The sequence below is a fragment of the Poromitra crassiceps genome (genome assembly GCF_964638095.1).
Source record: "Poromitra crassiceps genome assembly, chromosome: 7".
NCBI classification, from domain to species: Eukaryota; Metazoa; Chordata; class Actinopteri; order Beryciformes; family Melamphaidae; genus Poromitra; species Poromitra crassiceps.
Window position 1 is genome coordinate 14,374,216 of NC_139628.1, and position 24,573 is coordinate 14,398,788.

The 24,573-nt window shown below is 45.2% G+C and overlaps 1 protein-coding gene across 2 annotated transcripts in view; it reads right to left on the reverse strand.

The window, feature by feature from the left end:
* Positions 1 to 24,573, reverse strand: part of trpc5a (transient receptor potential cation channel, subfamily C, member 5a) — a gene marked incomplete at both ends in the record, with an annotated part of 171,682 nt that overhangs the window by 118,840 nt on the left and 28,269 nt on the right. For both annotated transcript variants that reach the window (XM_083640792.1, XM_083640791.1), the window contains 4 exons: positions 1,499 to 1,705; positions 5,173 to 5,310; positions 5,878 to 5,940; positions 10,877 to 10,993. In XM_083640792.1, coding sequence (XP_083496918.1) covers positions 1,499 to 1,705; positions 5,173 to 5,310; positions 5,878 to 5,940; positions 10,877 to 10,993 — 525 coding nt within the window. The remainder of the gene's footprint in view (positions 1 to 1,498; positions 1,706 to 5,172; positions 5,311 to 5,877; positions 5,941 to 10,876; positions 10,994 to 24,573) is intronic.

Genomic DNA, 24,573 nt, shown 5'->3' on the forward strand with positions numbered 1-24,573 from the left:
AGGGAGATAGAGAGAAAGAGAGAGAGAGAGAGAGAGGGAGATAGAGAGAGAGGGAGATAGAGAGAGAGGGAGATAGAGAGAGAGAGAGAAAGCCTCGGGGTGTCTTTCAGTTTCTTTCCTAACTATATCCCATCAAATCTCTCTCTTTCTCTCTGTCCCATTAGATCTATCCACTCTGTTTCTCAAACTCTCTCACTCTTTATCTCACTCTGTCCTGTTCTCTCTCACTCTTTATCTCACTCTGTCCTGTTCTCTCTCTCACTCGTTATCTCACTCTGTCCTGTTCTCTCTCACTCTTTATCTCACTCTGTCCTGTTCTCTCTCACTCTTTATCTCACTCTGTCATGTTCTCTCTCACTCTTTATCTCACTCTGTCCTGTTCTCTCTCACTCTTTATCTCACTCTGTCCTGTTCTCTCTCACTCTTTATCTCACTCTGTCCTGTTCTCTCTCTCACTCGTTATCTCACTCTGTCCTGTTCTCTCTCACTCTTTATCTCACTCTGTCATGTTCTCTCTCACTCTTTATCTCACTCTGTCCTGTTCTCTCTCACTCTTTATCTCACTCTGTCCTGTTCTCTCTCTCACTCGTTATCTCACTCTGTCCTGTCCTCTCTCACTCTTTATCTCACTCTGTCCTGTTCTCTCTCACTCTTTATCTCACTCTGTCCTGTCCTCTCTCTCACTCTTTATCTCACTCTGTCCTGTCCTCTCTCACTCTTTATCTCACTCTGTCCTGTTCTCTCTCTCGTCATCTCACTCTGTCCTGTCCTCTCTCACTCTTTATCTCACTCTGTCCTGTCCTCTCTCACTCTTTATCTCACTCTGTCCTGTCCTCTATCACTCTTTATCTCACTCTGTCCTGTTCTCTCTCACTCTGTCCTGTTCTCTCTCACTCTTTATTTCACTCTGTCATGTCCTCTCTCTCTCGTTATCTCACTCTGTCATGTTCTCTCTCACTCTTTATCTCACTCTGTCCTGTTCTCTCTCACTCTTTATCTCACTCTGTCCTGTTCTCTCTCACTCTTTATCTCACTCTGTCCTGTCCTCTCTCACTTTTTTCTCACTCTGTCCTCTCCTCTCTCACTCTTTATCTCACTCTGTCCTGTTCTCTCTCACTCTTTATCTCACTCTGTCATGTCCTCTCTCTCTCGTCATCTCACTCTGTCCTGTCCTCTCTCTCTCGTCATCTCACTCTGTCCTGTTCTCTCTCACTCGTTATCTCACTCTGTCCTGTTCTCTCTCACTCGTTATCTCACTCTGTCCTGTCCTGTATGTGAGCTGCAGGACCAGCTCAGCGAGCTACAGGGCGGGCGAGGCAGCACATCGGCCGAGCTAGCAAGCCCACGTAGCGGGTGAGCCTACTATATCAAATCCCCAGACTTTCCAAGTCAATAAACCCCCCAAGAATTCCACAGCACTCCAGAAATTCCATGTGCAGTGGAGTGGGAACTCTGGTTAGGTATCCTGGTCTCAGGTAATGGGTGGCTGTTTCCCTACCTCTTTCTGGTGGTACTTGATAGCCAGTTTGAGCTTAGCCATCTCGTGGCACTGCCTGGGGTCCAGCTCCTCACTCTGGTCGGTGTCTCTATGGTTCAGGATGGTCTCCAGCTCTCTGGAACTCCTGGCCTGGTCCAGAAGGTCCTTTGCAAATAGTTTACACTGCTGGGACAGCTCCTCGTACTCCTGGCGGAACTCGTTCTCCACCTGAGGTTAGGATATTACAAGGCATTAATTAATGATATTAATAATTTATTTGTTTTAATTAATGAATGTGTTGTGAAGCCCTTTTGAAGCATTTATGAAGAGTCACATTGTCTCTAGAATGTCTGGACTGCATGCTAAGGAACAGCATGCAGCTGCAACCGTTTCTCATACACATGAATCTCATTCTCCACCTGAAATAGAAGTATTCCAAGTTACTAACGATGTATGAAGCCTTGATTTACTCATTATCAGAAGCAGAACTATAGGTGCAGCTGCTTTTACTCCTGAACGTGATTCTAGAACTCCTATTACCAGGTATTGTTATGGTGAGCTTCTTGGACCCAAATGCAGACACAGGCAATGATGATGGAGATGGAAAAAGCTTTATTGTGGCTGATGGTCGGTTTGAGAATGGGACGAAGAGACGGGTTGAGGCAGAAGCTCCGACGCTGAGTGGTGTTGGTGATCCAGGAGGACAAGGCAGGCCGTGATAGTGGTGATGAGTGGATGTTAGCTGGGGATGATATCGTGGTGATGAGTGGATGGCCAGCTGGGGATGATATAGTGGTGATGAGTTATGAGGTACGGGTGTGGAGGTAAAGCAGAGCCCAGTAGCTAGGAGAGAGAGGGGGCCATGCCCAGGTACGGGCATGGAGGTAAAGCAGAGCCCAATAGCTAGGGGAGAGAGGGGGCCATGCCCATGCGACACTTACACAGAGAGACAGACCGGGGAGGCGCAGGCACAAGAGAGGCAGGGAACACAGAGAAACACAAGGAAAAACTAGAAATGTCTTATGAAGTTTCCATTAAAGCCCCATTATGTAGTTTTTCTATTTGAGGAAACTGCGCCCCCACAGCTACAGAATAATGCTAACGTTAATACATGCTACATTTCCCTGTTTACAGTACATTTACATATCAGCCTCATTTGACTCTTTCTGCTTGTACTTGTACTTGTCTTGTCTCTACTTTGCTTACCTTTCTGCAGTGTCTATAAATGATTCGCTGGGTGAATAAATTGCTCCAAATACGGCCAAATGTTGTTGCCGCGCCTTGTTTTAGTGAGGGAATTTGCTAATGGTGCGTACTTCACAATAAAAGAGTCCTGTTAGTTGGGCAGCGGAAAACTTTTAATTTGAAGGAGCTGTGCAGGATATGGACTTGAAAGTTCCAGGCAACCTGACACTGTCAAGTCGCACCGGGATGCATAGTGCAGGAAGAGGCTTTTGGAGGGCGGCGTGGGAATGACAGAGCCACCATTATCCCTATTAGAAGTCACTGTACCATCACAATGATTACAAAGTTATATTAAAGTTATAATCCATAAGAGTTTCATGTAAATAAATGTCTGTTAACACATTCACTGCCAACAGTTTTTTTTTTACTGTAGGTAGCTTCTGCCAAGGTTTTTTTTGAGGATTCTGGCTCATCTTTCAAGAGCCGAGGATTATTTTCTGCTAGGACTTTGTGAACACAAAATATCTCAAAATGAACTAATAGAATGTGTGCTTTCTCTGTCTAAAAGAGTTAGTTTGTAGAGTTAGTAGTTATGTAGGCATTAGCAGTTGAATACAGCATGGTTTCAGCGTCTGAAAATGAAAGCTGAGAAAAATGCCTTTTTGTGAAATTCGATATAACAGTCACTTTAACCATTTATTTTTGGCATCAGTAAGACAAGACATCTAAACAATAGTTCTGAACAGTAATTTCCTCCATAAGAGCACCCCCACCCCCCTCTCCTTCAAACTCCTCCCTCCGTGGGTGTGTCTCTGGTGGCTTTGCAGCGTTTGTCACGGGCGACGAGTCTCTGCCTGTCTGTGCTGCCTGGCTGCTGGCGGCCGCTCTTCGGGCGAGTCTGGATGGGGCTCGCTCGTTTCTTGGGGTTTCGGTTGAGAGCTTTGATGAAGCTTTTGCGATTCTGGGCTTTATGCTGCGTGTTTCAAAGTGTGTTGCACCCAGTCTATTTTTGGAACCCCCCACCGTTGTGCGCCAGCGCGAAAGCGTTTTCGCCAAACCATTCTACAGTATGAGAATGGCTTCCTCACGCTTTCCCCTGCAGTTTTGGCTCGGCTTTCTCTAGTCTGTAGAGCACTGTCGCCACTTAGTGGGTCGGTGGAATGGGTTGTACACGTTTGGTGGCTCCCATATTTTTATAGGAGACGTAGGGGGCTTTGATCCACGTCCCACCGTCAAATTTTTTTTTTTTTTTTTTTTGACGAGTTGACTCGTCCACGGCACTCAACCGTTGGTTTCTGCTTGACGAGTTGACTCGTCCACGGCAGTGAACGTGTTAAGTCACTATCTATCTGAGAGTGACTTAACACAATGGTGATTGAGCTTATGGCCCATTGATGGAAGCCTTTGCATTTTCAGTATTGCAGCATTTATGAACTTGGTGTCTGTGGTGACACAGGGTGGGCGGAGCTAACACAATAAACTCACTCTTAGGGCTTTCACACCGGCAGGGCTCCGTGCCGGTTCCGGTTCCAGAACCCTAAGTTGAACCGGCCGGCGCGTTCAGACCAAAAAAATAATTGGTTCGGAACCTGAAAAATTGGTTCTCAGCGGAACCAAAAAATAGTTGGTTTTTTCCTTGGGAACCGTGACATCATCAGTGGGCGTGTCTCATTCTAGGCTGTGTACTTGTACTACGTAGTGACAATAAAAAATCTTGAATGAATCTTGAATCTTGAATCTTGAATCTTGAATCTTGAAAACGAGCAGGAAGGAGAAGAAGGCAGTGACAACATGGAGAAAAATAATTTGCAGTGGTCTGCTGAGGAAACCAAATGTTTAGTGGCGATTTGGGCATCTACCGAATCTCAAGAAAAGCTAGAAAGCAGTACAAGAAAGAGCAAGTCGTATGCCGAACTTGCGGAAGAGATGGCCAAGGCTGGGTTCACTCGGACGCCAGACCAAATAATTAATCAACTTAAAAAACTGAAGAAGGACTCCCGAATAATGTCCTCCCACTTTGGTTCCGCTTAAACTGGCGTGAACACGGGCTGGTTCGCCAGAAAGCACCATGGTTCTGAGACTCCAGAACGGAGCCGGAGCCAGAACCAGAACCGTGTCTGTCTGAAAGCGGTATCTGTAGGCTACTGTTGGTTCCCGACAACTCTTGTGTGAAGTCAGATAACAGGCTACTTTGTTCTCGTCTCTGCACTGCGGGTGGTTACTATGGTTACTACGGCCGAACAAACTGGCTAATGTCACAATAACACTGTTTGGATCTCACCTGCAATTACCACTCATCGCTATAGGTGTCACCCAAGAGGACAACACTGAAATCGCATGGATTATAACTTTGAGCTAAAACAAAAAGTGACATAATGGGGCTTTAAATTGTGAAGTTTTGAAGCGATTATGACGAGCTAAAGATCAAACCAACCCTGGCTCAAAAGAAGCACACATACAAAATGCTATGGTGACTTTGTAACCTTTAATGTGAAGCGTGTCCTCCATACCTTGCTGAGCTCTTTGAGCTCCCAGCCCAGTCTGAAAGCAGTGAGGATGGGGTCTTCACTGGACAGAGCGATGAGCGACGGAGAGGCCAGAGCTTTATAGATGTTGAGTCGAGACCGTGAGTGGCGAAGACTGTCAACCTGCATAGGTAGAGAGAGACACACTGAAGACTGTCAACCTGCATAGGTAGAGAGAGACACACTGAAGACTGTCAACCTGCATAGGTAGAGAGAGACACACTGAAGACTGTCAACCTGCATAGGTAGAGAGAGACACACTGAAGACTGTCAACCTGCATAGGTAGAGAGAGACACACTGAAGACTGTCAACCTGCATAGAGACACACTGAAGACTGTCAACCTGCATAGATAGAGAGAGACACACTGATTCTTCCCTTTCTACAAGTACAAACAGGGTTTATTCATTTCAAAGCCTGACTTTGTTTGGCTCGCTAGCGACTGACCCAATCACACCAAAGCTTCAGGAAAGATGAATTGTCTTTGGAATGTTTTTCGTGTTGTGTTTCCTTGTTGTTTTGTCCACCAACGAGGACCATGTTGGAAACAAGTTTTCAAGTACGCTTGTACGTCTTATCCTCTGGTATGTACTTTTGTCTGTACTTTTACCCAATAGAAACAATCAATCAATCAATCAAGCAATCAATCAATCAATCAATCACCCACTCAATCAATCAATCAATCTCTTACCTCAGAACTGGATACACATTCAACACAGTCACATCGTATCTGGTGCGGTCTGGGAATGGTGACCTGTACAGAATAATACAATCAACTGTAAATCATTCAGGCTAAACTACAAATAATAAAACATCCACTTAATGTAGAATACATTTTAGCCTAATTTTAAATTTTGTAATTTCTGTACCTAGCAGTACAAAAAAAAAAAACCCATTGCAAATTAGCTTATGCCGTGTCTTATGTTTAAAATTAGCTTATGTCGTGTCATATCTTTTTTTATGTGATTTCTATATGCTGTTGGTGAGAATTGTCTACAACCTTGTTGTTGTTGTTGTTGTTGTTGTTGTTGTTGTTGTTTTTTGTGCAATGAAAATGCAATGCAATGTGAAACTTCAAGGTAAACAAATTTGCACAAATATTGTCCTTCAAAGTAGTTTGATGAAGGCAGAGTGTGTGAGCAGAAAGTAGTCACCTTGATGAAGGCAGAGTGTGTGTGAGCAGAAAGTAGTCACCTTGATGAAGGCAGAGTGTGTGTGTGAGCAGAAAGTAGTCACCTTGATGAAGGCAGAGTGTGTGTGTGACAGGCCCGGTTCTACGGGGGTGCATAAGCATGCATTGCACCCTTATTTTAATTGTCTGCATGCTCAGTTGAAAAGTAAAAAAAAAAAAAAAAGTAAAAAAAAAAAAAAAAAAAAAAAATTAATAAATGCTACAGCTGCACACTTACTGTTTAAACTTGAATTATAGTTGTTGTTTTTCTTTGTTCTTTGATGTGATTTTATGACTTTTTGGCACCTATATTAGGGATGCACGATATATCGGCAATCATATCGGTATCGGCCGATGTTAGTCATTTTTTAACATATCGGTCATATCGGTATCGGTCAGATGTTGCAATGTTAATATCGGTTATCATTATCAGACAAATTCTTCACATTGATATGAAATAATGCAGTAAATCTATGATTTATGGGCTTTTCCAAAGGCTTTGCAAATAAAGAAATGCATAACTTTTTCAAATTCAGTGTTAACATGTGTTTTTCAGTATGTACAAAATGTGATGATCATAAAAATGTGGTTTTATACAGATCATATCGACATCGGTAAATATCGGTTATCGGCCATAACAGCAATGTTAATATCGGTTATCGGCATCGGCCAAAATTTTCATATCGGTGCATGCCTAACCTATATGTAACCTTTTAAGGTTGAGATAATTGTATTATCATTATATGGTCCAAATATTTCAGTAAAGCACTTGAAACACTTGAAATATTCTTGCTTGGGTGGTATCATTCTACTTGAAATGATGGTCAAATGCATTATTTTTAGTAAAATAACATGTCAAATTTTTCGGGCGGCCGGCCTTAGGCCGGCCACCCGAAGGGGCCCGGCCTTTGGCCGGGCATCTGCACCCCTTCCTATCTTGGATGCACCCTTAGTCATCTGGTTCTGGAACCGGCCCTGGTGTGTGAGCAGAAAGTAGTCACCTTGATGAAGGCAGAGTGTGTGTGAGCAGAAAGTAGTCACCTTGATGAAGGCAGAGAGTGTGTGAGCAGAAAGTAGTCACCTTGATGAAGGCAGAGTATGTGTGAGCAGAAAGTAGTCACCTTGATGAAGGCAGAGAGTGTGTGAGCAGAAAGTAGTCACCTTGATGAAGGCAGAGTGTGTGTGAGCAGAAAGTAGTCACCTTGATGAAGGCAGAGTATGTGTGAGCAGAAAGTAGTCACCTTGATGAAGGCAGAGTGTGTGTGAGCAGAAAGTAGTCACCTTGATGAAGGCAGAGAGTGTGTGAGCAGAAAGTAGTCACCTTGATGAAGGCAGAGAGTGTGTGAGCAGAAAGTAGTCACCTTGATGAAGGCAGAGTGTGTGTGAGCAGAAAGTAGTCACCTTGATGAAGGCAGAGTATGTGTGAGCAGAAAGTAGTCACCTTGATGAAGGCAGAGTGTGTGTGAGCAGAAAGTAGTCACCTTGATGAAGGCAGAGTATGTGTGAGCAGAAAGTAGTCACCTTGATGAAGGCAGAGTGTGAGAGCAGAAAGTAGTCACCTTGATGAAGGCAGAGTGTGTGTGTGAGCAGAAAGTAGTCACCTTGATGAAGGCAGAGTGTGTGTGTGAGCAGAAAGTAGTCACCTTGATGAAGGCAGAGAGTGTGTGTGAGCAGAAAGTAGTCACCTTGATGAAGGTAGAGTGTGTGTGAGCAGAAAGTAGTCACCTTGATGAAGGCAGAGTGTGTGTGAGCAGAAAGTAGTCACCTTGATGAAGGCAGAGTGTGTGTGAGCAGAAAGTAGTCACCTTGAGGAAGGCAGAGTGTGTGTGTGAGCAGAAAGTAGTCACCTTGATGAAGGCAGAGTGTGTGTGAGCAGAAAGTAGTCACCTTGATGAAGGTAGAGTGTGTGTGAGCAGAAAGTAGTCACCTTGATGAAGGCAGAGTGTGTGTGAGCAGAAAGTAGTCACCTTGATGAAGGCAGAGTGTGTGTGAGCAGAAAGTAGTCACCTTGATGAAGGCAGAGTGTGTGTGAGCAGAAAGTAGTCACCTTGATGAAGGCAGAGTGTGTGTGAGCAGAAAGTAGTCACCTTGATGAAGGCAGAGTGTGTGTGAGCAGAAAGTAGTCACCTTGATGAAGGCAGTGTGTGTGTGAGCAGAAACTAGTCACCTTGATGAAGGCAGAGTGTGTGTGTGAGCAGAAAGTAGTCACCTTGATGAAGGCAGAGTGTGTGTGAGCAGAAAGTAGTCACCTTGATGAAGGTAGAGTGTGTGTGTGTGAGCAGAAAGTAGTCACCTTGATGAAGGCAGAGTATGTGTGAGCAGAAAGTAGTCACCTTGATGAAGGCAGAGTGTGTGTGAGCAGAAACTAGTCACCTTGATGAAGGCAGAGTGTGTGTGTGAGCAGAAAGTAGTCACCTTGATGAAGGTAGAGTGTGTGTGTGAGCAGAAAGTAGTCACCTTGATGAAGGTAGAGTGTGTGTGAGCAGAAAGTAGTCACCTTGATGAAGGCAGAGTGTGTGTGAGCAGAAAGTAGTCACCTTGATGAAGGCAGAGTGTGTGTGAGCAGAAAGTAGTCACCTTGAGGAAGGCAGAGTGTGTGTGTGAGCAGAAAGTAGTCACCTTGATGAAGGCAGAGTGTGTGTGAGCAGAAAGTAGTCACCTTGATGAAGGTAGAGTGTGTGTGAGCAGAAAGTAGTCACCTTGATGAAGGCAGAGTGTGTGTGAGCAGAAAGTAGTCACCTTGATGAAGGCAGAGTGTGTGTGAGCAGAAAGTAGTCACCTTGATGAAGGCAGTGTGTGTGTGAGCAGAAACTAGTCACCTTGATGAAGGCAGAGTGTGTGTGTGAGCAGAAAGTAGTCACCTTGATGAAGGTAGAGTGTGTGTGAGCAGAAAGTAGTCACCTTGATGAAGGCAGTGTGTGTGTGAGCAGAAACTAGTCACCTTGATGAAGGCAGAGTGTGTGTGTGAGCAGAAAGTAGTCACCTTGATGAAGGCAGAGTGTGTGTGAGCAGAAAGTAGTCACCTTGATGAAGGTAGAGTGTGTGTGTGAGCAGAAAGTAGTCACGTTGATGAAGGCAGTGTGTGTGTGTGAGCAGAAAGTAGTCACCTTGATGAAGGCAGTGTGTGTGTGAGCAGAAACTAGTCACCTTGATGAAGGCAGAGTGTGTGTGTGAGCAGAAAGTAGTCACCTTGATGAAGGCAGAGTGTGTGTGTGTGTGTGTGTGTGTGTGTGTGAGCAGAAAGTAGTCACCTTGATGAAGGCAGAGTGTGTGTGTGAGCAGAAAGTAGTCACCTTGATGAAGGCAGAGTGTGTGTGAGCAGAAAGTAGTCACCTTGAGGAAGGCAGAGTGTGTGTGTGAGCAGAAAGTAGTCACCTTGATGAAGGCAGAGTGTGTGTGAGCAGAAAGTAGTCACCTTGATGAAGGTAGAGTGTGTGTGAGCAGAAAGTAGTCACCTTGATGAAGGTAGAGTGTGTGTGAGCAGAAAGTAGTCACCTTGATGAAGGCAGAGTGTGTGTGAGCAGAAAGTAGTCACCTTGATGAAGGCAGAGTGTGTGTGAGCAGAAAGTAGTCACCTTGATGAAGGCAGAGAGTGTGTGTGAGCAGAAAGTAGTCACCTTGATGAAGGCAGAGTATGTGTGAGCAGAAAGTAGTCACCTTGATGAAGGCAGAGTGTGTGTGAGCAGAAAGTAGTCACCTTGATGAAGGCAGAGTGTGTGTGAGCAGAAAGTAGTCACCTTGATGAAGGCAGAGTGTGTGTGAGCAGAAAGTAGTCACCTTGATGAAGGCAGAGTGTGTGTGAGCAGAAAGTAGTCACCTTGATGAAGGCAGTGTGTGTGTGAGCAGAAACGAGTCACCTTGATGAAGGCAGAGTGTGTGTGTGAGCAGAAAGTAGTCACCTTGATGAAGGCAGAGTGTGTGTGAGCAGAAAGTAGTCACCTTGATGAAGGCAGAGTGTGTGTGAGCAGAAAGTAGTCACCTTGATGAAGGCAGAGTGTGTGTGTGAGCAGAAAGTAGTCACCTTGATGAAGGCAGAGTGTGTGTGAGCAGAAAGTAGTCACCTTGATGAAGGCAGAGTGTGTGTGAGCAGAAAGTAGTCACCTTGATGAAGGTAGAGTGTGTGTGTGAGCAGAAAGTAGTCACCTTGATGAAGGCAGAGTGTGTGTGAGCAGAAAGTAGTCACCTTGATGAAGGCAGTGTGTGTGTGAGCAGAAACTAGTCACCTTGATGAAGGCAGAGTGTGTGTGTGAGCAGAAAGTAGTCACCTTGATGAAGGCAGAGTGTGTGTGTGTGTGTGTGTGTGTGTGTGTGTGTGTGTGTGTGTGTGTGTGTGTGTGTGTGAGCAGAAAGTAGTCACCTTGATGAAGGCAGAGTGTGTGTGTGTGTGTGTGTGTGTGTGTGAGCAGAAAGTAGTCACCTTGATGAAGGCAGAGTGTGTGTGTGTGTGTGTGTGTGTGTGTGTGTGTGTGTGTGTGTGTGTGTGTGTGTGTGTGTGTGTGTGTGAGCAGAAAGTAGTCACCTTGCGCTGGACGAGCAGCTTGATGATCTCGTAGTTGTTGGTGTGAGCAGCGAGCATGATGGGAGTGATGTCCGGGGTGAACTCTGAAAACTGACTGTCCATCATCAACGATGGAACCTGGAGAGAGAGAGAGAGAGAGAGAGAGAGAGAGAGAGAGAGAGAGAGAATTATTACAGACTGACTGGTCATTATTATGAAGGGAACATGGAGAGGAAAAAAAGACGTATTTTTGCATTGCTAGGTGTTATTAGTGCCAATATATATTGTGTTTAATGTTTCTAAATGCTAACAAAATTGCAAATAGTGGGTGTTTCTCCATGAAATGTATTCTCCTCGGAGTGGAAAAGCCTTTGAAATTGCATGTATTACCTAATTCTCTATATATTCACTTAAAATAATCAGCAGGGTAGTGTAGCGGTAGATTCCCAATCCCTGCCTACTAGTGATGTGCGGGCTACCCAAACCCCACCGGGTCCCGCGGGCTGGACCGCCCCGATTTTTAGGAAAATCTGGTGGGTGTGGGCGGGGCAGGCTCCGAACATGACAAAGCAGCGTTATTAAATAACGTACAGCAGCAAAACACGCAGACTAACCTTTTATTAAAGATGTGAACTCCCTCTCTCTCACACACACACACACACACACACACACACACAGATGCACATGTACACACAGTCAGACAGACATGGCGAGTCCGCGAGTCTGAAGCAGACTGCACCTGCTGCACTCTCTACTATAGCCTACTACATGGTGGAGTGAAGAAACGCTTCAATGAGGTAGCCTATGTGTCCTTAAAACAAACATTTTGAGGATTATTCACTGTAATTATTATTTGAAGTGTCCAAAACGAATTCACTGCAGATTTTCTGTTAATGGACTGTTATCTATTTGTCAACGTTATACCAATTGAGAGCGCATGAGCTAATCAAAAGAAACGGGAAAGAATAAACACTGTTTCTGTAGCCTAGGCCTACCTGCTACCTCCTTTTGAAGACCTTGGGTTAATTGAAGAAAGACCGATAATCGCTACTTAGAGTTTGTAACACAGACGAAGCAGAAAGAACTCCTAACGCCGCATGGCGCAACGCATCCAGAGCAGAAAAACTGTTGTGCGCATGTGTCTGTGTGTGTGAGAGAGACACACAGAGAAAGAAAGAGAGAGGGGGGAGAGAGACAGAGACAGAGCTCTGCAGTATATATATATATATATATATATATATATATATATGACATTAAATTGGCAGTGTGCTGGGTTGGGTTGGGAACTTTCACATATTTTAATGGGGCGGGGGCGGTGTGGACTGGCTCTAATGACGGGTTGGGTTGGTGCGGGCCTTAAAAAATCCTGACCCGCGCATCACTACTGCCTCCCAACGCGGCTTGGTCGGGCGTCCATACAGGCATGCACCTAGCGCCTCCTCTGGTCGGTCGCGGCGCCTATTCGGGGGGAAGGGAACTGGTGGGAATAGCGTGATCCTCCCACGTGCTACGTCCTGCCGGTGAACCTCTCGCTGTCAGGTGAAAAAAAGCGCCTAGCAACTGTGCATGTCTCACAGGAAGCATGGTGCTGGTCTTGGCTCTCCCCAGATCGGCAGAGGGTGGAGCAGCGACCAGGGCAACAGGGGGAGAAATTTGCAAAGTACAATTGGGGAGAAAATGGGGGGAAATCAGGAAAAACATTAAAAAAAAATATTAAAATCATAAAGTGAATTAAAGTGAATAAAGTGTGCAAATAAAATAAGATGTCATGTTCATGTTTCAGAGTATTTAACAGTCTAATAGATAGACAGATCAGATAATGAGAAAGAAAATATTAACTAGCAATGTACCTGGTGTTGCCCTGCCTATGAAGGTCCCACATAACCCACATATGCACATTTTCAGCCCAATCCGAAGTGCGGCGTGGGTGTGCACACAGACAGACACACAACTTCAACCTTACTATATAGATGTACTATAATTAGTAACTAATATAACTACTATCTAAACCTAGTATTTACTATAACTACTATGTGTGTGTGTGTGTGTGTGTGTGTGTGTGTGTGTGTGTGTGTGTGTGTGTGTGTGTGTATATACTGTGTGTGTATATATATATTAGGGCTGTCAAACGATTAATTTTCTTAATCGCGATTAATCGTGCGATTAACTATAATTAATCGCGATTAATTGCATCTTTGTATCGCATGTTTCAAATGCTATTATTTTGCATTGCAAAGCATTTTTTATTAGATATTAATAATTATTACCAGTGTGTCGTGATTGGGAATCAAATAAATGCAAATAAATGTACTTTGTGATCTTGAATTTTAGATTTATTTTCAATTCAATAGAAGTGCAATGTAGACAGGAGGTCACAAAATGTCTACAAAATGCATCTTGAATAGAAAATAAATGCACAATAATTGTCAACACTCCAGAACACTCCAGAACCGATACTTCTGGCGGCGGCGCTGTGGAGCAGTCGAAACCCAAAATGACACAGCCGAAGAAGGCTGTGTCTGAGCTAAAAACTTTGGCACTTCCATGTGAATAATGGCTCGGTATTGGAAACTGTGTATTGATAACGTGTATATCGCGTGAAGCCATTGGAGCCGACCTCCCAGTGGTTAGAGGACCCGCGCATCTGAGACTCTGAAGGAAGAATGAGTGATGAGTCTCGCGCTAGCTAGCTGGCTGCTAGCTGGCTGCTAGCTACTTTTAGGTGATAGCTCGCCTCAAACTCGATGTACTTCGGTGATATTTTAATTCCGTTTTACACAAGGTGCAAACTAGGGCTCTTGACTTATCCACTGTGCCATTTGGGAAGTAAAACGAGCCATTTAAAAGCGTATTGCTGTCGTTCTCTTCCATGCCTGCCTGCACAAGCAGGAGACAAGGACTACAAGTACGGGTGCGACGAAGGACAAAATAGCGGCATGCGATTAACGCGATTTAAAAAAAATAACGTGTTATGATCGGCGCGCGTTAACATGCGATTAACGCGTTAACGCTGACAGCCCTAATATATATATATATATATATATATATTATTCCTTCTTCCCCGGTGATGCCTGCGTCTGTTGTGCGTTATGCTCGCTCACTGCTCGTAAATGAACGTGTTATGGGAGTGCGTCGGAACGTCGCAACATGAACTTCGGTGGAGACAGAGTCGAGAGTCGAGAGCATACCAGAGAAATCCACACCCTCTTGCCCGGACCACGGCCGCATCACATGCCCCCCTGCCAAGGGAAAGTCCCTGAAATCAGAGGGGCCCTGCTGCTTGCTGCTCGCATCCAATATCTAACTTTAAATCCCACTCAGAGAAAGAGAGGACCCATTTGCCTGAATTTGAATAGATCAGTCATAGACATATACTAGTCTCTGGTTCACTGTGTATTCACTCAGTGCAACTGTCAAGTTAGTTTAATTTTCTACTTCCCAGCGGAGATGGAGATGGGGACGTGGACTTGCGACTTGGACTCGAGTCGCACTTAAGTCGCACACACAGTGACTTGAGACCTGGCTTGAGACTCGTCCGCAAAAGACTCGATTTTGGACTCATGAAGTATCTTTTATTTTTGGTGGGGGGGGGGGGGAAGGAACCATTAACATTAACTCATTGAGTGCCAATTTAACAAATTTACCACGAGAGGAAGGGGGTTGTGGCCACATTTACCACTGGTACAGGGTTGTGGCACGAGGCGAAGCCGAGTGCTATAAACCGACAGTGCTCTCCAGATTAGAGAAAGTTGAGGAAAAACAGCAGAAAAAGCCCCGTGATGAAAGAGAAACCGATGCATGAGCCAGAGCGGCACAGATTGCTCTGGCTGCCTGGAGCCAACGTTAGCTGCGAACAGCAGTCAATCCGCTCCCACAAATGATGTCTCTGCTTCATAGTTTCTCCACACGATTAGCCGCCAGAAAATAAAACCAAAGCCAAACCATTCTCATGAGAATGGTTTGGCTTTTCAGTGTCGCGCTGGGAGCCGGCGCACAAGGCTGAGCGCTCCGAAAATAGACTGGGTGCAGCGCACTTTGAAACGCGCAGCAGAAAGCCTAGAATCGGACGCAGCTTCATCCCAGCTCACAACCGAAACCCCAGAAACGCAGACGAACTCAGCGAGCCCCATCCAGACTCCCCCGACGAGCGGCCGCCATCCGAACGTGGATTCGCAGGCAGCAGAGACTCACCTGACACACGCAGCAGCCAGCACAGCGAGTAGAGCCACCAGAGACACTCCCATGGAGGAGGAGTTTGGAGTTGAGGGGGGTGTGGGTGCTGTTTATTGAAGGAAATTACTGTTCAGATGTTTCAGGTCAGAAAATATTAGCTTCAGAGTCAGTGATTTGCTTGAAATGCTTCATTTCACAAAAGGCTCAATATCTCAGCTTCTAATTTGAAACGCCTCTTTTTGCTCAAAACAACCTATCTTCTCCGGCTGATAACTGAAGAACGGAAAATGGTATCAATAAACTTTTTTTTGCTGATGATACAATAGAGTCTCCTCATTCTTTGTGCGTGTTCGGTGTTTACATAGTAATATCACACAATATTCTGTGGGCCTCGAGAAATCACTGAAAACGCTCTGAAACTCTGGCACTGGGAGTGTCCGTTCTCCAAAAGTGGCTGGCACTCAATGAGTTAAGGAAATGTCTATGAATAATAATGTCAACTAATCAATGCTGATCGGATGGCATGCAGCAGATGATGGACCGCTCATAGGTTATGCTCATAAGAGACTTGCAACCAAGGACTTGAGAACTGACTTCAGACTTGGACTTGACCCTCAGAGACTTGAGACTTGGGACTCCAGCTCAAACACTTACACAGAGTGACGAAGAGAAACGAGACAGCATTTGCATACGGCCATCAAAGCGTGCATTTTCTTTTGTGTGTTCCTTTGCATGCTTTTTTTCTGGGTCTCCTATCGACAGTGTTTACCGGCTGGTGTGTGTCTCTCCGTCACGACGACGGCCTGAACCCAGCCAAGAGCCCCCTGGCCCCCGGGCGGGCACGGCCAGCGAGGGGATCAACACCTTCAAGTGTGGGCGAGGGGAGGCAACAATAGCCCCCTAACTGGCTCCGGGAGAGGGGGGGGCTCTGCTGGTGGTGTGGTGCTAATAGGTAATAGACCACTCACTCACAACAGGAAGTGCTGTACAACTGGCTAACAGTGACCTACGTGTTCCCGCAGAGGGGCTTTGTGCTCCGTGACTGCTGCAACTGTTGTTGGGTTATGATGTTTATGAATGAATGAATGATGTATTCTAGAACGTATTGGAGTGCGCGCATTAGCGGTTGGCGAGTCGCGACATGTTATACGGGGAAGTGTTGTTGTGCGTGAGCGCGCTAAAAGAGCGCCGCTCATTGAACGAGCTCATATGTTGGCGAACTGAACGAAACCGTTTGCGATGAATGAGCCACAGGGACAGCTCACCCTAAAATCCAAAATACATATTTTTCCTCTCACCTGTAGTGCTATTTATCCATCTATATCGTTGTGGGATAGTTGCCTGAGTTTTGGAGATATCGGCCGCAGAGTTTCTGCCTTCTCTGCAACACAATGGAACTGGATGGCACTCGGCTTGTGGCGCTCAAAGCACCAAAAAAAATAACATTAGAAAAACTCAACAGCAGTGTCTCTTTCCAGAAATCATGACCCGGTTACTCAAGATAATGCACAGAGTTTTCATGGAGGAACTATTTTCTTTTGCAGTCTCATGTAGGAACGCTATAGGTGTAGTTCGGTCAAAAGATCGCTACGTTTGAATGCATAAAATAAAGCTGATAATATGCAATTTGACTCCTTAAAACGTCTGACCCTTAACACATTGAATGCCAGCCATGTTTTCATTCCTGTAGGTAAGTTGTGCCAGGGGTGTTTTTGACGATTCTGGCTCATTTTAGAAACAGACGAGGATTCTTTTCTGTTAAGAATTCATGAACACCAATCATCTAAAAATAACTAATAGAATGTGTGCTTTCTCTGTCTAAAAGAGTTAGTTTGCAGAGTTAGTAGTTATGTAGATATTAGCCGTTGAGTACAGCATGGTTTCAGCGTCTGGAAATTTATTCAGAGATAAATGGCTTTTTGTGAAACAGTCACTTTAACCATTCATTTTTGGCATCAGTAAGACCGTCAGACATTCTAAACAATAGTTTTGAACAGTAATTTCCTCCATAACAACAGGAAACACCCCTCTCATTCAAACTCCTCCCTCCGTGTGTCTTGTGTCCTCCTGGCTGTACAGCGGGCGTGTCAGAAGCGCTTTTGCTGCTGCCTGCCTGTGTGCCTGCCTGCCTGCTTGCCTGCGTGCAGACGCTCCTTGTGCGAGTCAAGATGGGCCGGGGAATGCGTGGGCGATGGGCAGATGTTGATTCTGGCCTTTCTGAGGTGTTTCAAAGTGTGTTTCACCTATGATCTATTTTGCAAATCGCTCTCCGCTCTCTGTGTGCTGCTGCCGGTGCGCGGCCGCTCTCAGGCAAGACAAGTCTTGAATGGATTACTGTGAAATCGCCACGGCATTTCCTTGAACGGCTTGGTCCCGCGGCAGTTTTTTCTTTGATTTCGGTCGTCTGGGGGAGCACTGTCAACACTTAGTGGGTCGGTAAAATAGATTATACACATTATCTTGCTCCAATAGTGATCTCGAAGATGTAAAAGTTGTTGATTGATGTACCACCGTCAAAAAAAAAAAAATGTTTATGTAAGACGAGTTAGCTCGTCCTTGGCACTTAAGCGCTGGATTATGTAAGACGAGTTAGGTCGTCTCTGGCACTTAATGTGTTAAAAGTACTGTACATCACAAACGGTCCATTTGGCTGCAACTCGACAGCGCTGCTTAATCCAGGACCGCACTTCCGGGAACTTTTGTGAGGTCAAAAACTGGTCCATTGGAGTGAATGGAGATGTCGCAACTCTTCTATTATACGGCTCTGGTGTGTCTGACTTCATGATGAAGACGAATCCTTCCAGACGTGGGCCTTTGTCCAATGCCGGGATTAACCCATTGATACCCGATGCAGCATTTGCGTGTATATATATCCCTCATTTGTGTGTGTATCCCTTTAAGACCGCATCAGGTATCAATGGGTTAACCACAACTCAACATGGCCTACATGCCAAATGAATGAGGTCATCCTATGTGTCAGTGCATGTTAGCGGCACGTTGTTCTATCCAACCTCTGCTTTGTGGGATGAGAGTGGGCGACTGTGATGAAAGAGGAGAAAACCATTAAACCCAGTTATTATCTCCCTGGTGAGCCTGGCTGAGGGTTCAGCCCGGCTCGATGGCAGATCTGCGTTAAGATAGAGGAGCACTGTGAGCCGCTGTCAAGGTCACCGCAAGGTCAAGCCACGCCCACAAGCACAACAGCAGCCACCATGACGGAAAAAAACAACAACGTGGAAAACTTTATAAATACCCCGGCCCGGGCCCTCCCCCAGTGGAGGGGTTAGCAGAGTGGCGTCAATAGCAGCACGACGCAGTACCACCGGGCAGCCTTCCCCCATCTAAGAGACTCAACACGTGGGTCATAAACTCTGAAGCGGGACTCTTCCCCTCATTTGGAAGACATATTTTGAGTTGATGCCATAACTGCATTCAGTAATGAAATATGGGTGGTTGGGTGGGTGGGTGGGGGGGAGGGGGCTATATTTTGGAATGGTGATTGAGATGGAAATCTATTCAGTTCACTTCTCATAAACATCAGTGGTCTGAGAGGTGGTTGAAGGGTTTTGGCTGAGGTTGATTTTAAGACTTCTGGAGCGGCACCAAATGATTTTGATAACTTTTTCCCTTTTTCTTTTATATATATATATATATATATATATATATATATATATATATATATATATATATATATATATATATATATATATATGAATGTGCAAAATACAGTGCAATATAGTACATTACAACCCTCCCTGGAACTGTTCTCTCCGACAGAGGTGGGTTCAGGAGGGCAGCACCCTCCCCCAGACGCACCCCCGTGGAGTGACAATCAGTACTACATGCATGCACGTGGGGTACCCTCGGACAGGCAAGGCAAGCCAAGCCAAACAGCACAAACATTACAAAACAATGCTAGGGGTAAATAAAAATAGAATCATAAGCAAAGATAGAGAATAATAAATAAATACATAAATAAATAAATAAATAAATAAATAAATAAATAAATAAATAAATAAATAAAAATTATAATATGAAAGAGTGAATGTCAGTAAATTAATATAAAACCACAGAAGTTATCACAGAAAGGCACACTTTCGATCCATTTCAAGCTTCGAGAATGACCCAGCACCACCCAACAACAATCCGCAGTTCCTCTCCCCGCCCGTTGGATTGCACTGATGATGCAAGCCTCCTCTTTTTTGTTGTTGTGGTCATTTGGTTCCTTCAAGAACAGAGTGTTCTGGTTCCTTCAGAACAGAGTGTTCTGGTTCCTTCAAGAACAGAGTGTTCTGGTTCCTTCAGAACAGAGTGTTCTGGTTCCTTCAGAATAGAGTGTTCTGGTGAGACAAAGGGAACAGGATCGCCTGTTGACCCTCTGAGCTGAACTACACAGAACAGGGACATTATGAGACGCTCCACGTTCACACCATCGCTCTGTCAAGGCCCCAGCCAGCCAGCGGCACAAGAAGACAGCCTGGCTTTTCTCAACTGTGTGCGTCTTCCAGCACAGGAAGTATCCCAACATGCTACTTCCTGTGCTCCCGAACTGCACTGAAGCACAGGGTCAACATCAACAGGCACTTGGGGGATATAGGCAAATGTTGACCTCCCCCCAACAAATCACTTGATGAATGCAGTCGCTACGTTCTGAGCAGAGCAATTTAGAGAGAGAGTGTGGCGTCAGTGGAGGACCAACAAGCGTGACTCCTTAGCCAATGAACAGCCAGGAAGGGGTCTCGCGCTGCTAAAATAAAGTTGATAATGTACAATTTGTAAAAAACACAAACTGTCCATTTTGCTGCAATTCGACAGCGCTGCTTAATCCAGGACCTTACTTCCTGGAACTCTTGAGTAAAAAAACTGGTCCATTGGAGTGAATGTAGATGTCGCGACTCTTCTATATGCACGCCTCTGGTTCTGAGGTAGCCATGTCACTTCTGATTTCACCATAGTGCTCTTAAGGTCCTTACACATCAAGAGCGATGCGAATATACGGCACGAAATTGCGATGCGAGTTTCGACCCACCTGTCAATCACAGCCACAGATGTGTACACGTAGGAAGCGAATTTCTGAAAAATCGACCGTGGTTCGAAAAAATAAACACCGCAATAACGCTCAGCGAAACTTCGCCGTTGGTATGCACGGTTGCATTGACTGATATAGGTCCGGAAAATATTACAGCTCACAAAAAAATACAAACAGTATTTTTTCTAGATCTGTGTACAAAAAGGATTGAATACGGGCAGAGATGGGAAGTAACTAAGTACAAATACTTCATTACTGTACATGTAGGATTTTCAGGTATCTGTACCTTCCCTGATGATGTCACAGACAGCTCAGCCGGATACTACCATAGTGATGTCATAAATCATTGATGACGTCACAGATGATGTCATCAGTGATGTCACTCAAGCAATTGTGATGTCATCAGTGATGTCATTTGAGCAATTGTGATGTCATCAGTGATGTCATAAATCCTTCCTGGCTGAGGCTATAAGTGGTGGAAGAAGTCATCCAGTCTGCCAGTAAGCCATAAGAAGAACACAAGAACACAGCATATAAGTCAGTGTGGTACAGTGACACATCTGAAGGAATGGCTGTTCAAGCAGGACATGACTGGCGGCTCCATGATGCCGTCTGTGCAGGAGACCTGGACACACTGAGGAGCCTGCTGCAGGAAGACCACTTCAGAAGGCAGATCAATGAAAAGTGTTGTTATGTGTCGTGTTGGACCCCTCTGGCGGAGGCAGCCAGGTGGGGTCATGCTGCCTGTGTGGACTACCTGATCACACAGGGAGCACAGGTAGACCTAGCTGATGAGGATAACTGGACGCCTCTCTACTGGGCCGTGTGCTGCCATCACCTGGACTGTGTCCGGATCCTCCTGGAAGCCGGGGCCGACCCTAACAGAATCATCCATGGCTCACACACCCCTCTCCACATCAGTGCTGAAGACAACAACCTGGACTGCTTCCGCCTGCTGCTCCAGGCTGCTGGCGTTCTGACCCGTGACGTGGCTTCTCGCCTGCTGCAGGTGGTGCTGAATAACAGGTGCAACATGGCCGTCGTCCAGCTGCTGCTGGACCACGGTGCTGACCCGGCCCTGGTGACCACAGGCACAGCTGGAGGAGAGGGCGGATCCTGAGGCTCTCAGGGTCTTTCTGGAGGCCAAGAGATGTCCTCGCAGTCTGGCCCACGTGTGTCGGACCCGGATCCGCCAAGTGCTGGGCACACATCACCTGAACCAAGTCCACTCCCTACCACTAACACAAGTGATGAAGGACTTTGTGCTCCACCAAAACTGACTTGAAGTTTGAAAGGAGTCAGTTTATTTATTTTCATTTCCTAGATTTAGTTCTTCAATGACTGTTGCAAACAAATCCAGGAGCAGAGATTAAATACCATCAGCATACACCACCTGTTTATCTTAATATGACGTGAGGTTCAGTTAGCTTTGCACAGAAACAGCCGGGAGAAATACTTTTTACTTTTATACTTGATAACATTTCAGAGCCTGTAATGTTTTAGTTTGACTTGAAGTTGAATGAGTACTTCTACTTTGGGCCTTTATTTAGACAAGTAACTGTACTTCTACTTAACACATTGAGTGCCAAGGACGTCTCTGGACGTCCTAAAAAAAAGTAACGAGGAGTGCCAAGGACGTCTGTGGACGTCCTAAAATCATAATTCATATTATTCCATAATTCTGCTGTTTAAGGTCGTACCCAGCCAGTGAGCATGAATCCCTTCAAGGGATCACACGGCACCACCTTAAAACTCTATACGGGAGCTGCGCCACCCACCTCAGATCCTTCACTTTGTGCAGGAGAAAACGGAGAACGCCGTGATCAGAGAGACACCGACGCATGCTGCAGCCAGCCAGAGCCACACAGATTGCTCTGTCCGCAGCCACAGTTGGCTGCGATCCGAGCCCACAACTGAGCTCCTCCGCCGCTGTCTATCCACCTGCACACAGCCCCTCCACACGACCACCCGCCAGAAAGGCAGCCCGAAGCCGAACGGCTAAACCTTCTCCCTCAGTCCCGCCTGCCATTTCCTCGTTGCACTGAAATCCGCCCGGGGCAAAAACTGAGGCTGCGAAGACAGTGTGGGGAGGAGCCCGCAGCTCCGGGGTGGAGAGGGGGGGGGCACGCAGGCTGCACACAGAACCACACCATGTCACTACATCAGAAAACACCAGCCAGAGTCAGTGAATGCGCTTGAAATTAGAGTATTCATAAAAGTGACTTTATTTCGAAAAGTAAAAAAAGACAGCAGAAAACCCTTGAAAGTGGGCTTTTTTCAGAGGCTGTCATTTCATAATGGAACTCTCTAGAAACAAAATTTCTTCTTTGAAAGAAGTAGGAGTGTCCAATGTTTCATTAAAGTCCAACCCTGTTCATATAGCCCTAATAGAAAAAATTCTATAGCTGTTTTCAACTGAATGGAAGTTAATCTGGCACAGGCTCCAGACAATTTTACTGAAGCGCTGTGGCACTCAATGTGTTAAAGGGGGACTAAACCCCCCAGATTTCTTGCAAAACGGTATTCTACTTGATTTGAAAACTCTGCAGGCAAGATGGCCGCCTATACTCCCTTCTTTAGCTGGCAGAATTCCTCCGCCATAAACTAACATATCTTGGCCAATAGGTTTGTAACATACAAAATAAAACAACCCGTAATATCTTCATTTGATGTAGAACGCAGAGGACATGTAACTGTTTAGTTAAACTTGCATTCCAGGAATATTGCTCTAAAGATAACGTTAGTTGCTCGAGACTGTTTCGTCCTGAAACCCACTCGCTTTGCGCCAGACACAATCGATTTGGGGGTGGAACACGCCAGGATTGGCCACCGCCAACGCCAGTGCCCAGAACGGTCAAATCAAATCATCGACTGAGACGCTATCACCCGCCTCCCAGTATTCTCACGTTATAAACAACAAACTAACGCTGGTGATCCGTATGGAAACAGTGTTACTCGAAATGGTTAAAAGTTCTATCAATTTGGTCATTCAGTGGCGTTTTACTGCCATGTAACATAACTAACTAGCCGCTAATATTAGCCACAGTAGGGGATTACATTGCATTGCTCTTAAAGGGCTCACGCCGCGTGAACTACAGTAATAATCACATGGGGGGAAAAAAACTATTTTTCACATGAGTGGGGCGCGTGCTAACCCCACTGTGACGTCACGATATACCAAATCTCCCATTCATTCGAGGGCACAAAAAAAAGCACCTTTGAACCCATAGAGGGAACTTATGCTGCTGAAAATGATACAAATGGTACAATGGTAACAGTTTGGTCTCAAATGTGGAAATTGTGACCAGAATTCTTCACACACCACCCCCAAAGGCATATTGGTTAAAAGCTGAAAAAAAGTGTTTTGGGCTTTAGTCCTGCTTTAATTGAAGGAATGTGTGTACTTTTCCCACCTCTGCTCACAGACACACACAAAGCACAAGTCCCACACATACGGGTAGTCATTAATACTTACTCCTTACCACTGACAAAGCGCTGGTGTGTGTACATATTTCTGAATATTTCTGAATTGATTATAGTCATTATTCCTAATGATGTCATATCACCTCCATTGCTTTCCAATAAAGAAGTTGCTTTGCCAGAAGGAACCCGAGTGACCTCAGCGTCGAGCTTCTACATCAGCTGTAGATCTGCCTCTCTGCTGTTTATACCAGAGCTCTACATCAGCTGTAGATCTGCCTCTCTGCTGTTTATACCAGAGCTCTACATCAGCTGTAGATCTGCCTCTCTGCTGTTTATACCAGAGCTCTACATCAGCTGTAGATCTGCCTCTCTGCTGTTTATACCAGAGCTCTACATCAGCTGTAGATCTGCCTCTCTGCTGTTTATACCAGAGCTCTACATCAGCTGTAGATCTGCCTCTCTGCTGTTTATACCAGAGCTCTACATCAGCTGTAGATCTGCCTCTCTGCTGTTTATACCAGCCTCACTGTGTCTTGTCACGGGGTGTACAAGCGCTAACGTAATCAAACGGTGGCGATTTAGCACAGCTAGCTCAAACACAGCGGCCGCGCGCTCCCTGTGTGGCAAAGTGCTGTGTAAACGCCACAGTCCAGGGAACCCCCCCTACTCCCCTCCAAGACAGGAGGAAGACCATGTTCACATCTATGGTGTTTCTAATTCCAAAAGTATATATATATATATATATATATATATATATATATATATATATATATATATATATATAATGTGTATATATATATATATATATATATATATATATATACACTTGTTCAAAGACCATACTTGAACCCTACATGTGGGACTGCTACTGAAAGGGAATTATTCTAAACAAAAGACAAATTAAACTAAATTGCCTTGAACCAGATTGAAACAAATTAAATTACCATAATGCATTCAACCCAATAAGTTTCCCCCTCGACAAGCCTCCAGAAGTCCATGTGTTTAAGCACATATCCACTAAAAAGTAATTAGATCCTGCATTAGAATAGTGAAACACCTGCTGAGGCAGACTTTTCTTTCTAAGTGAAAAGCC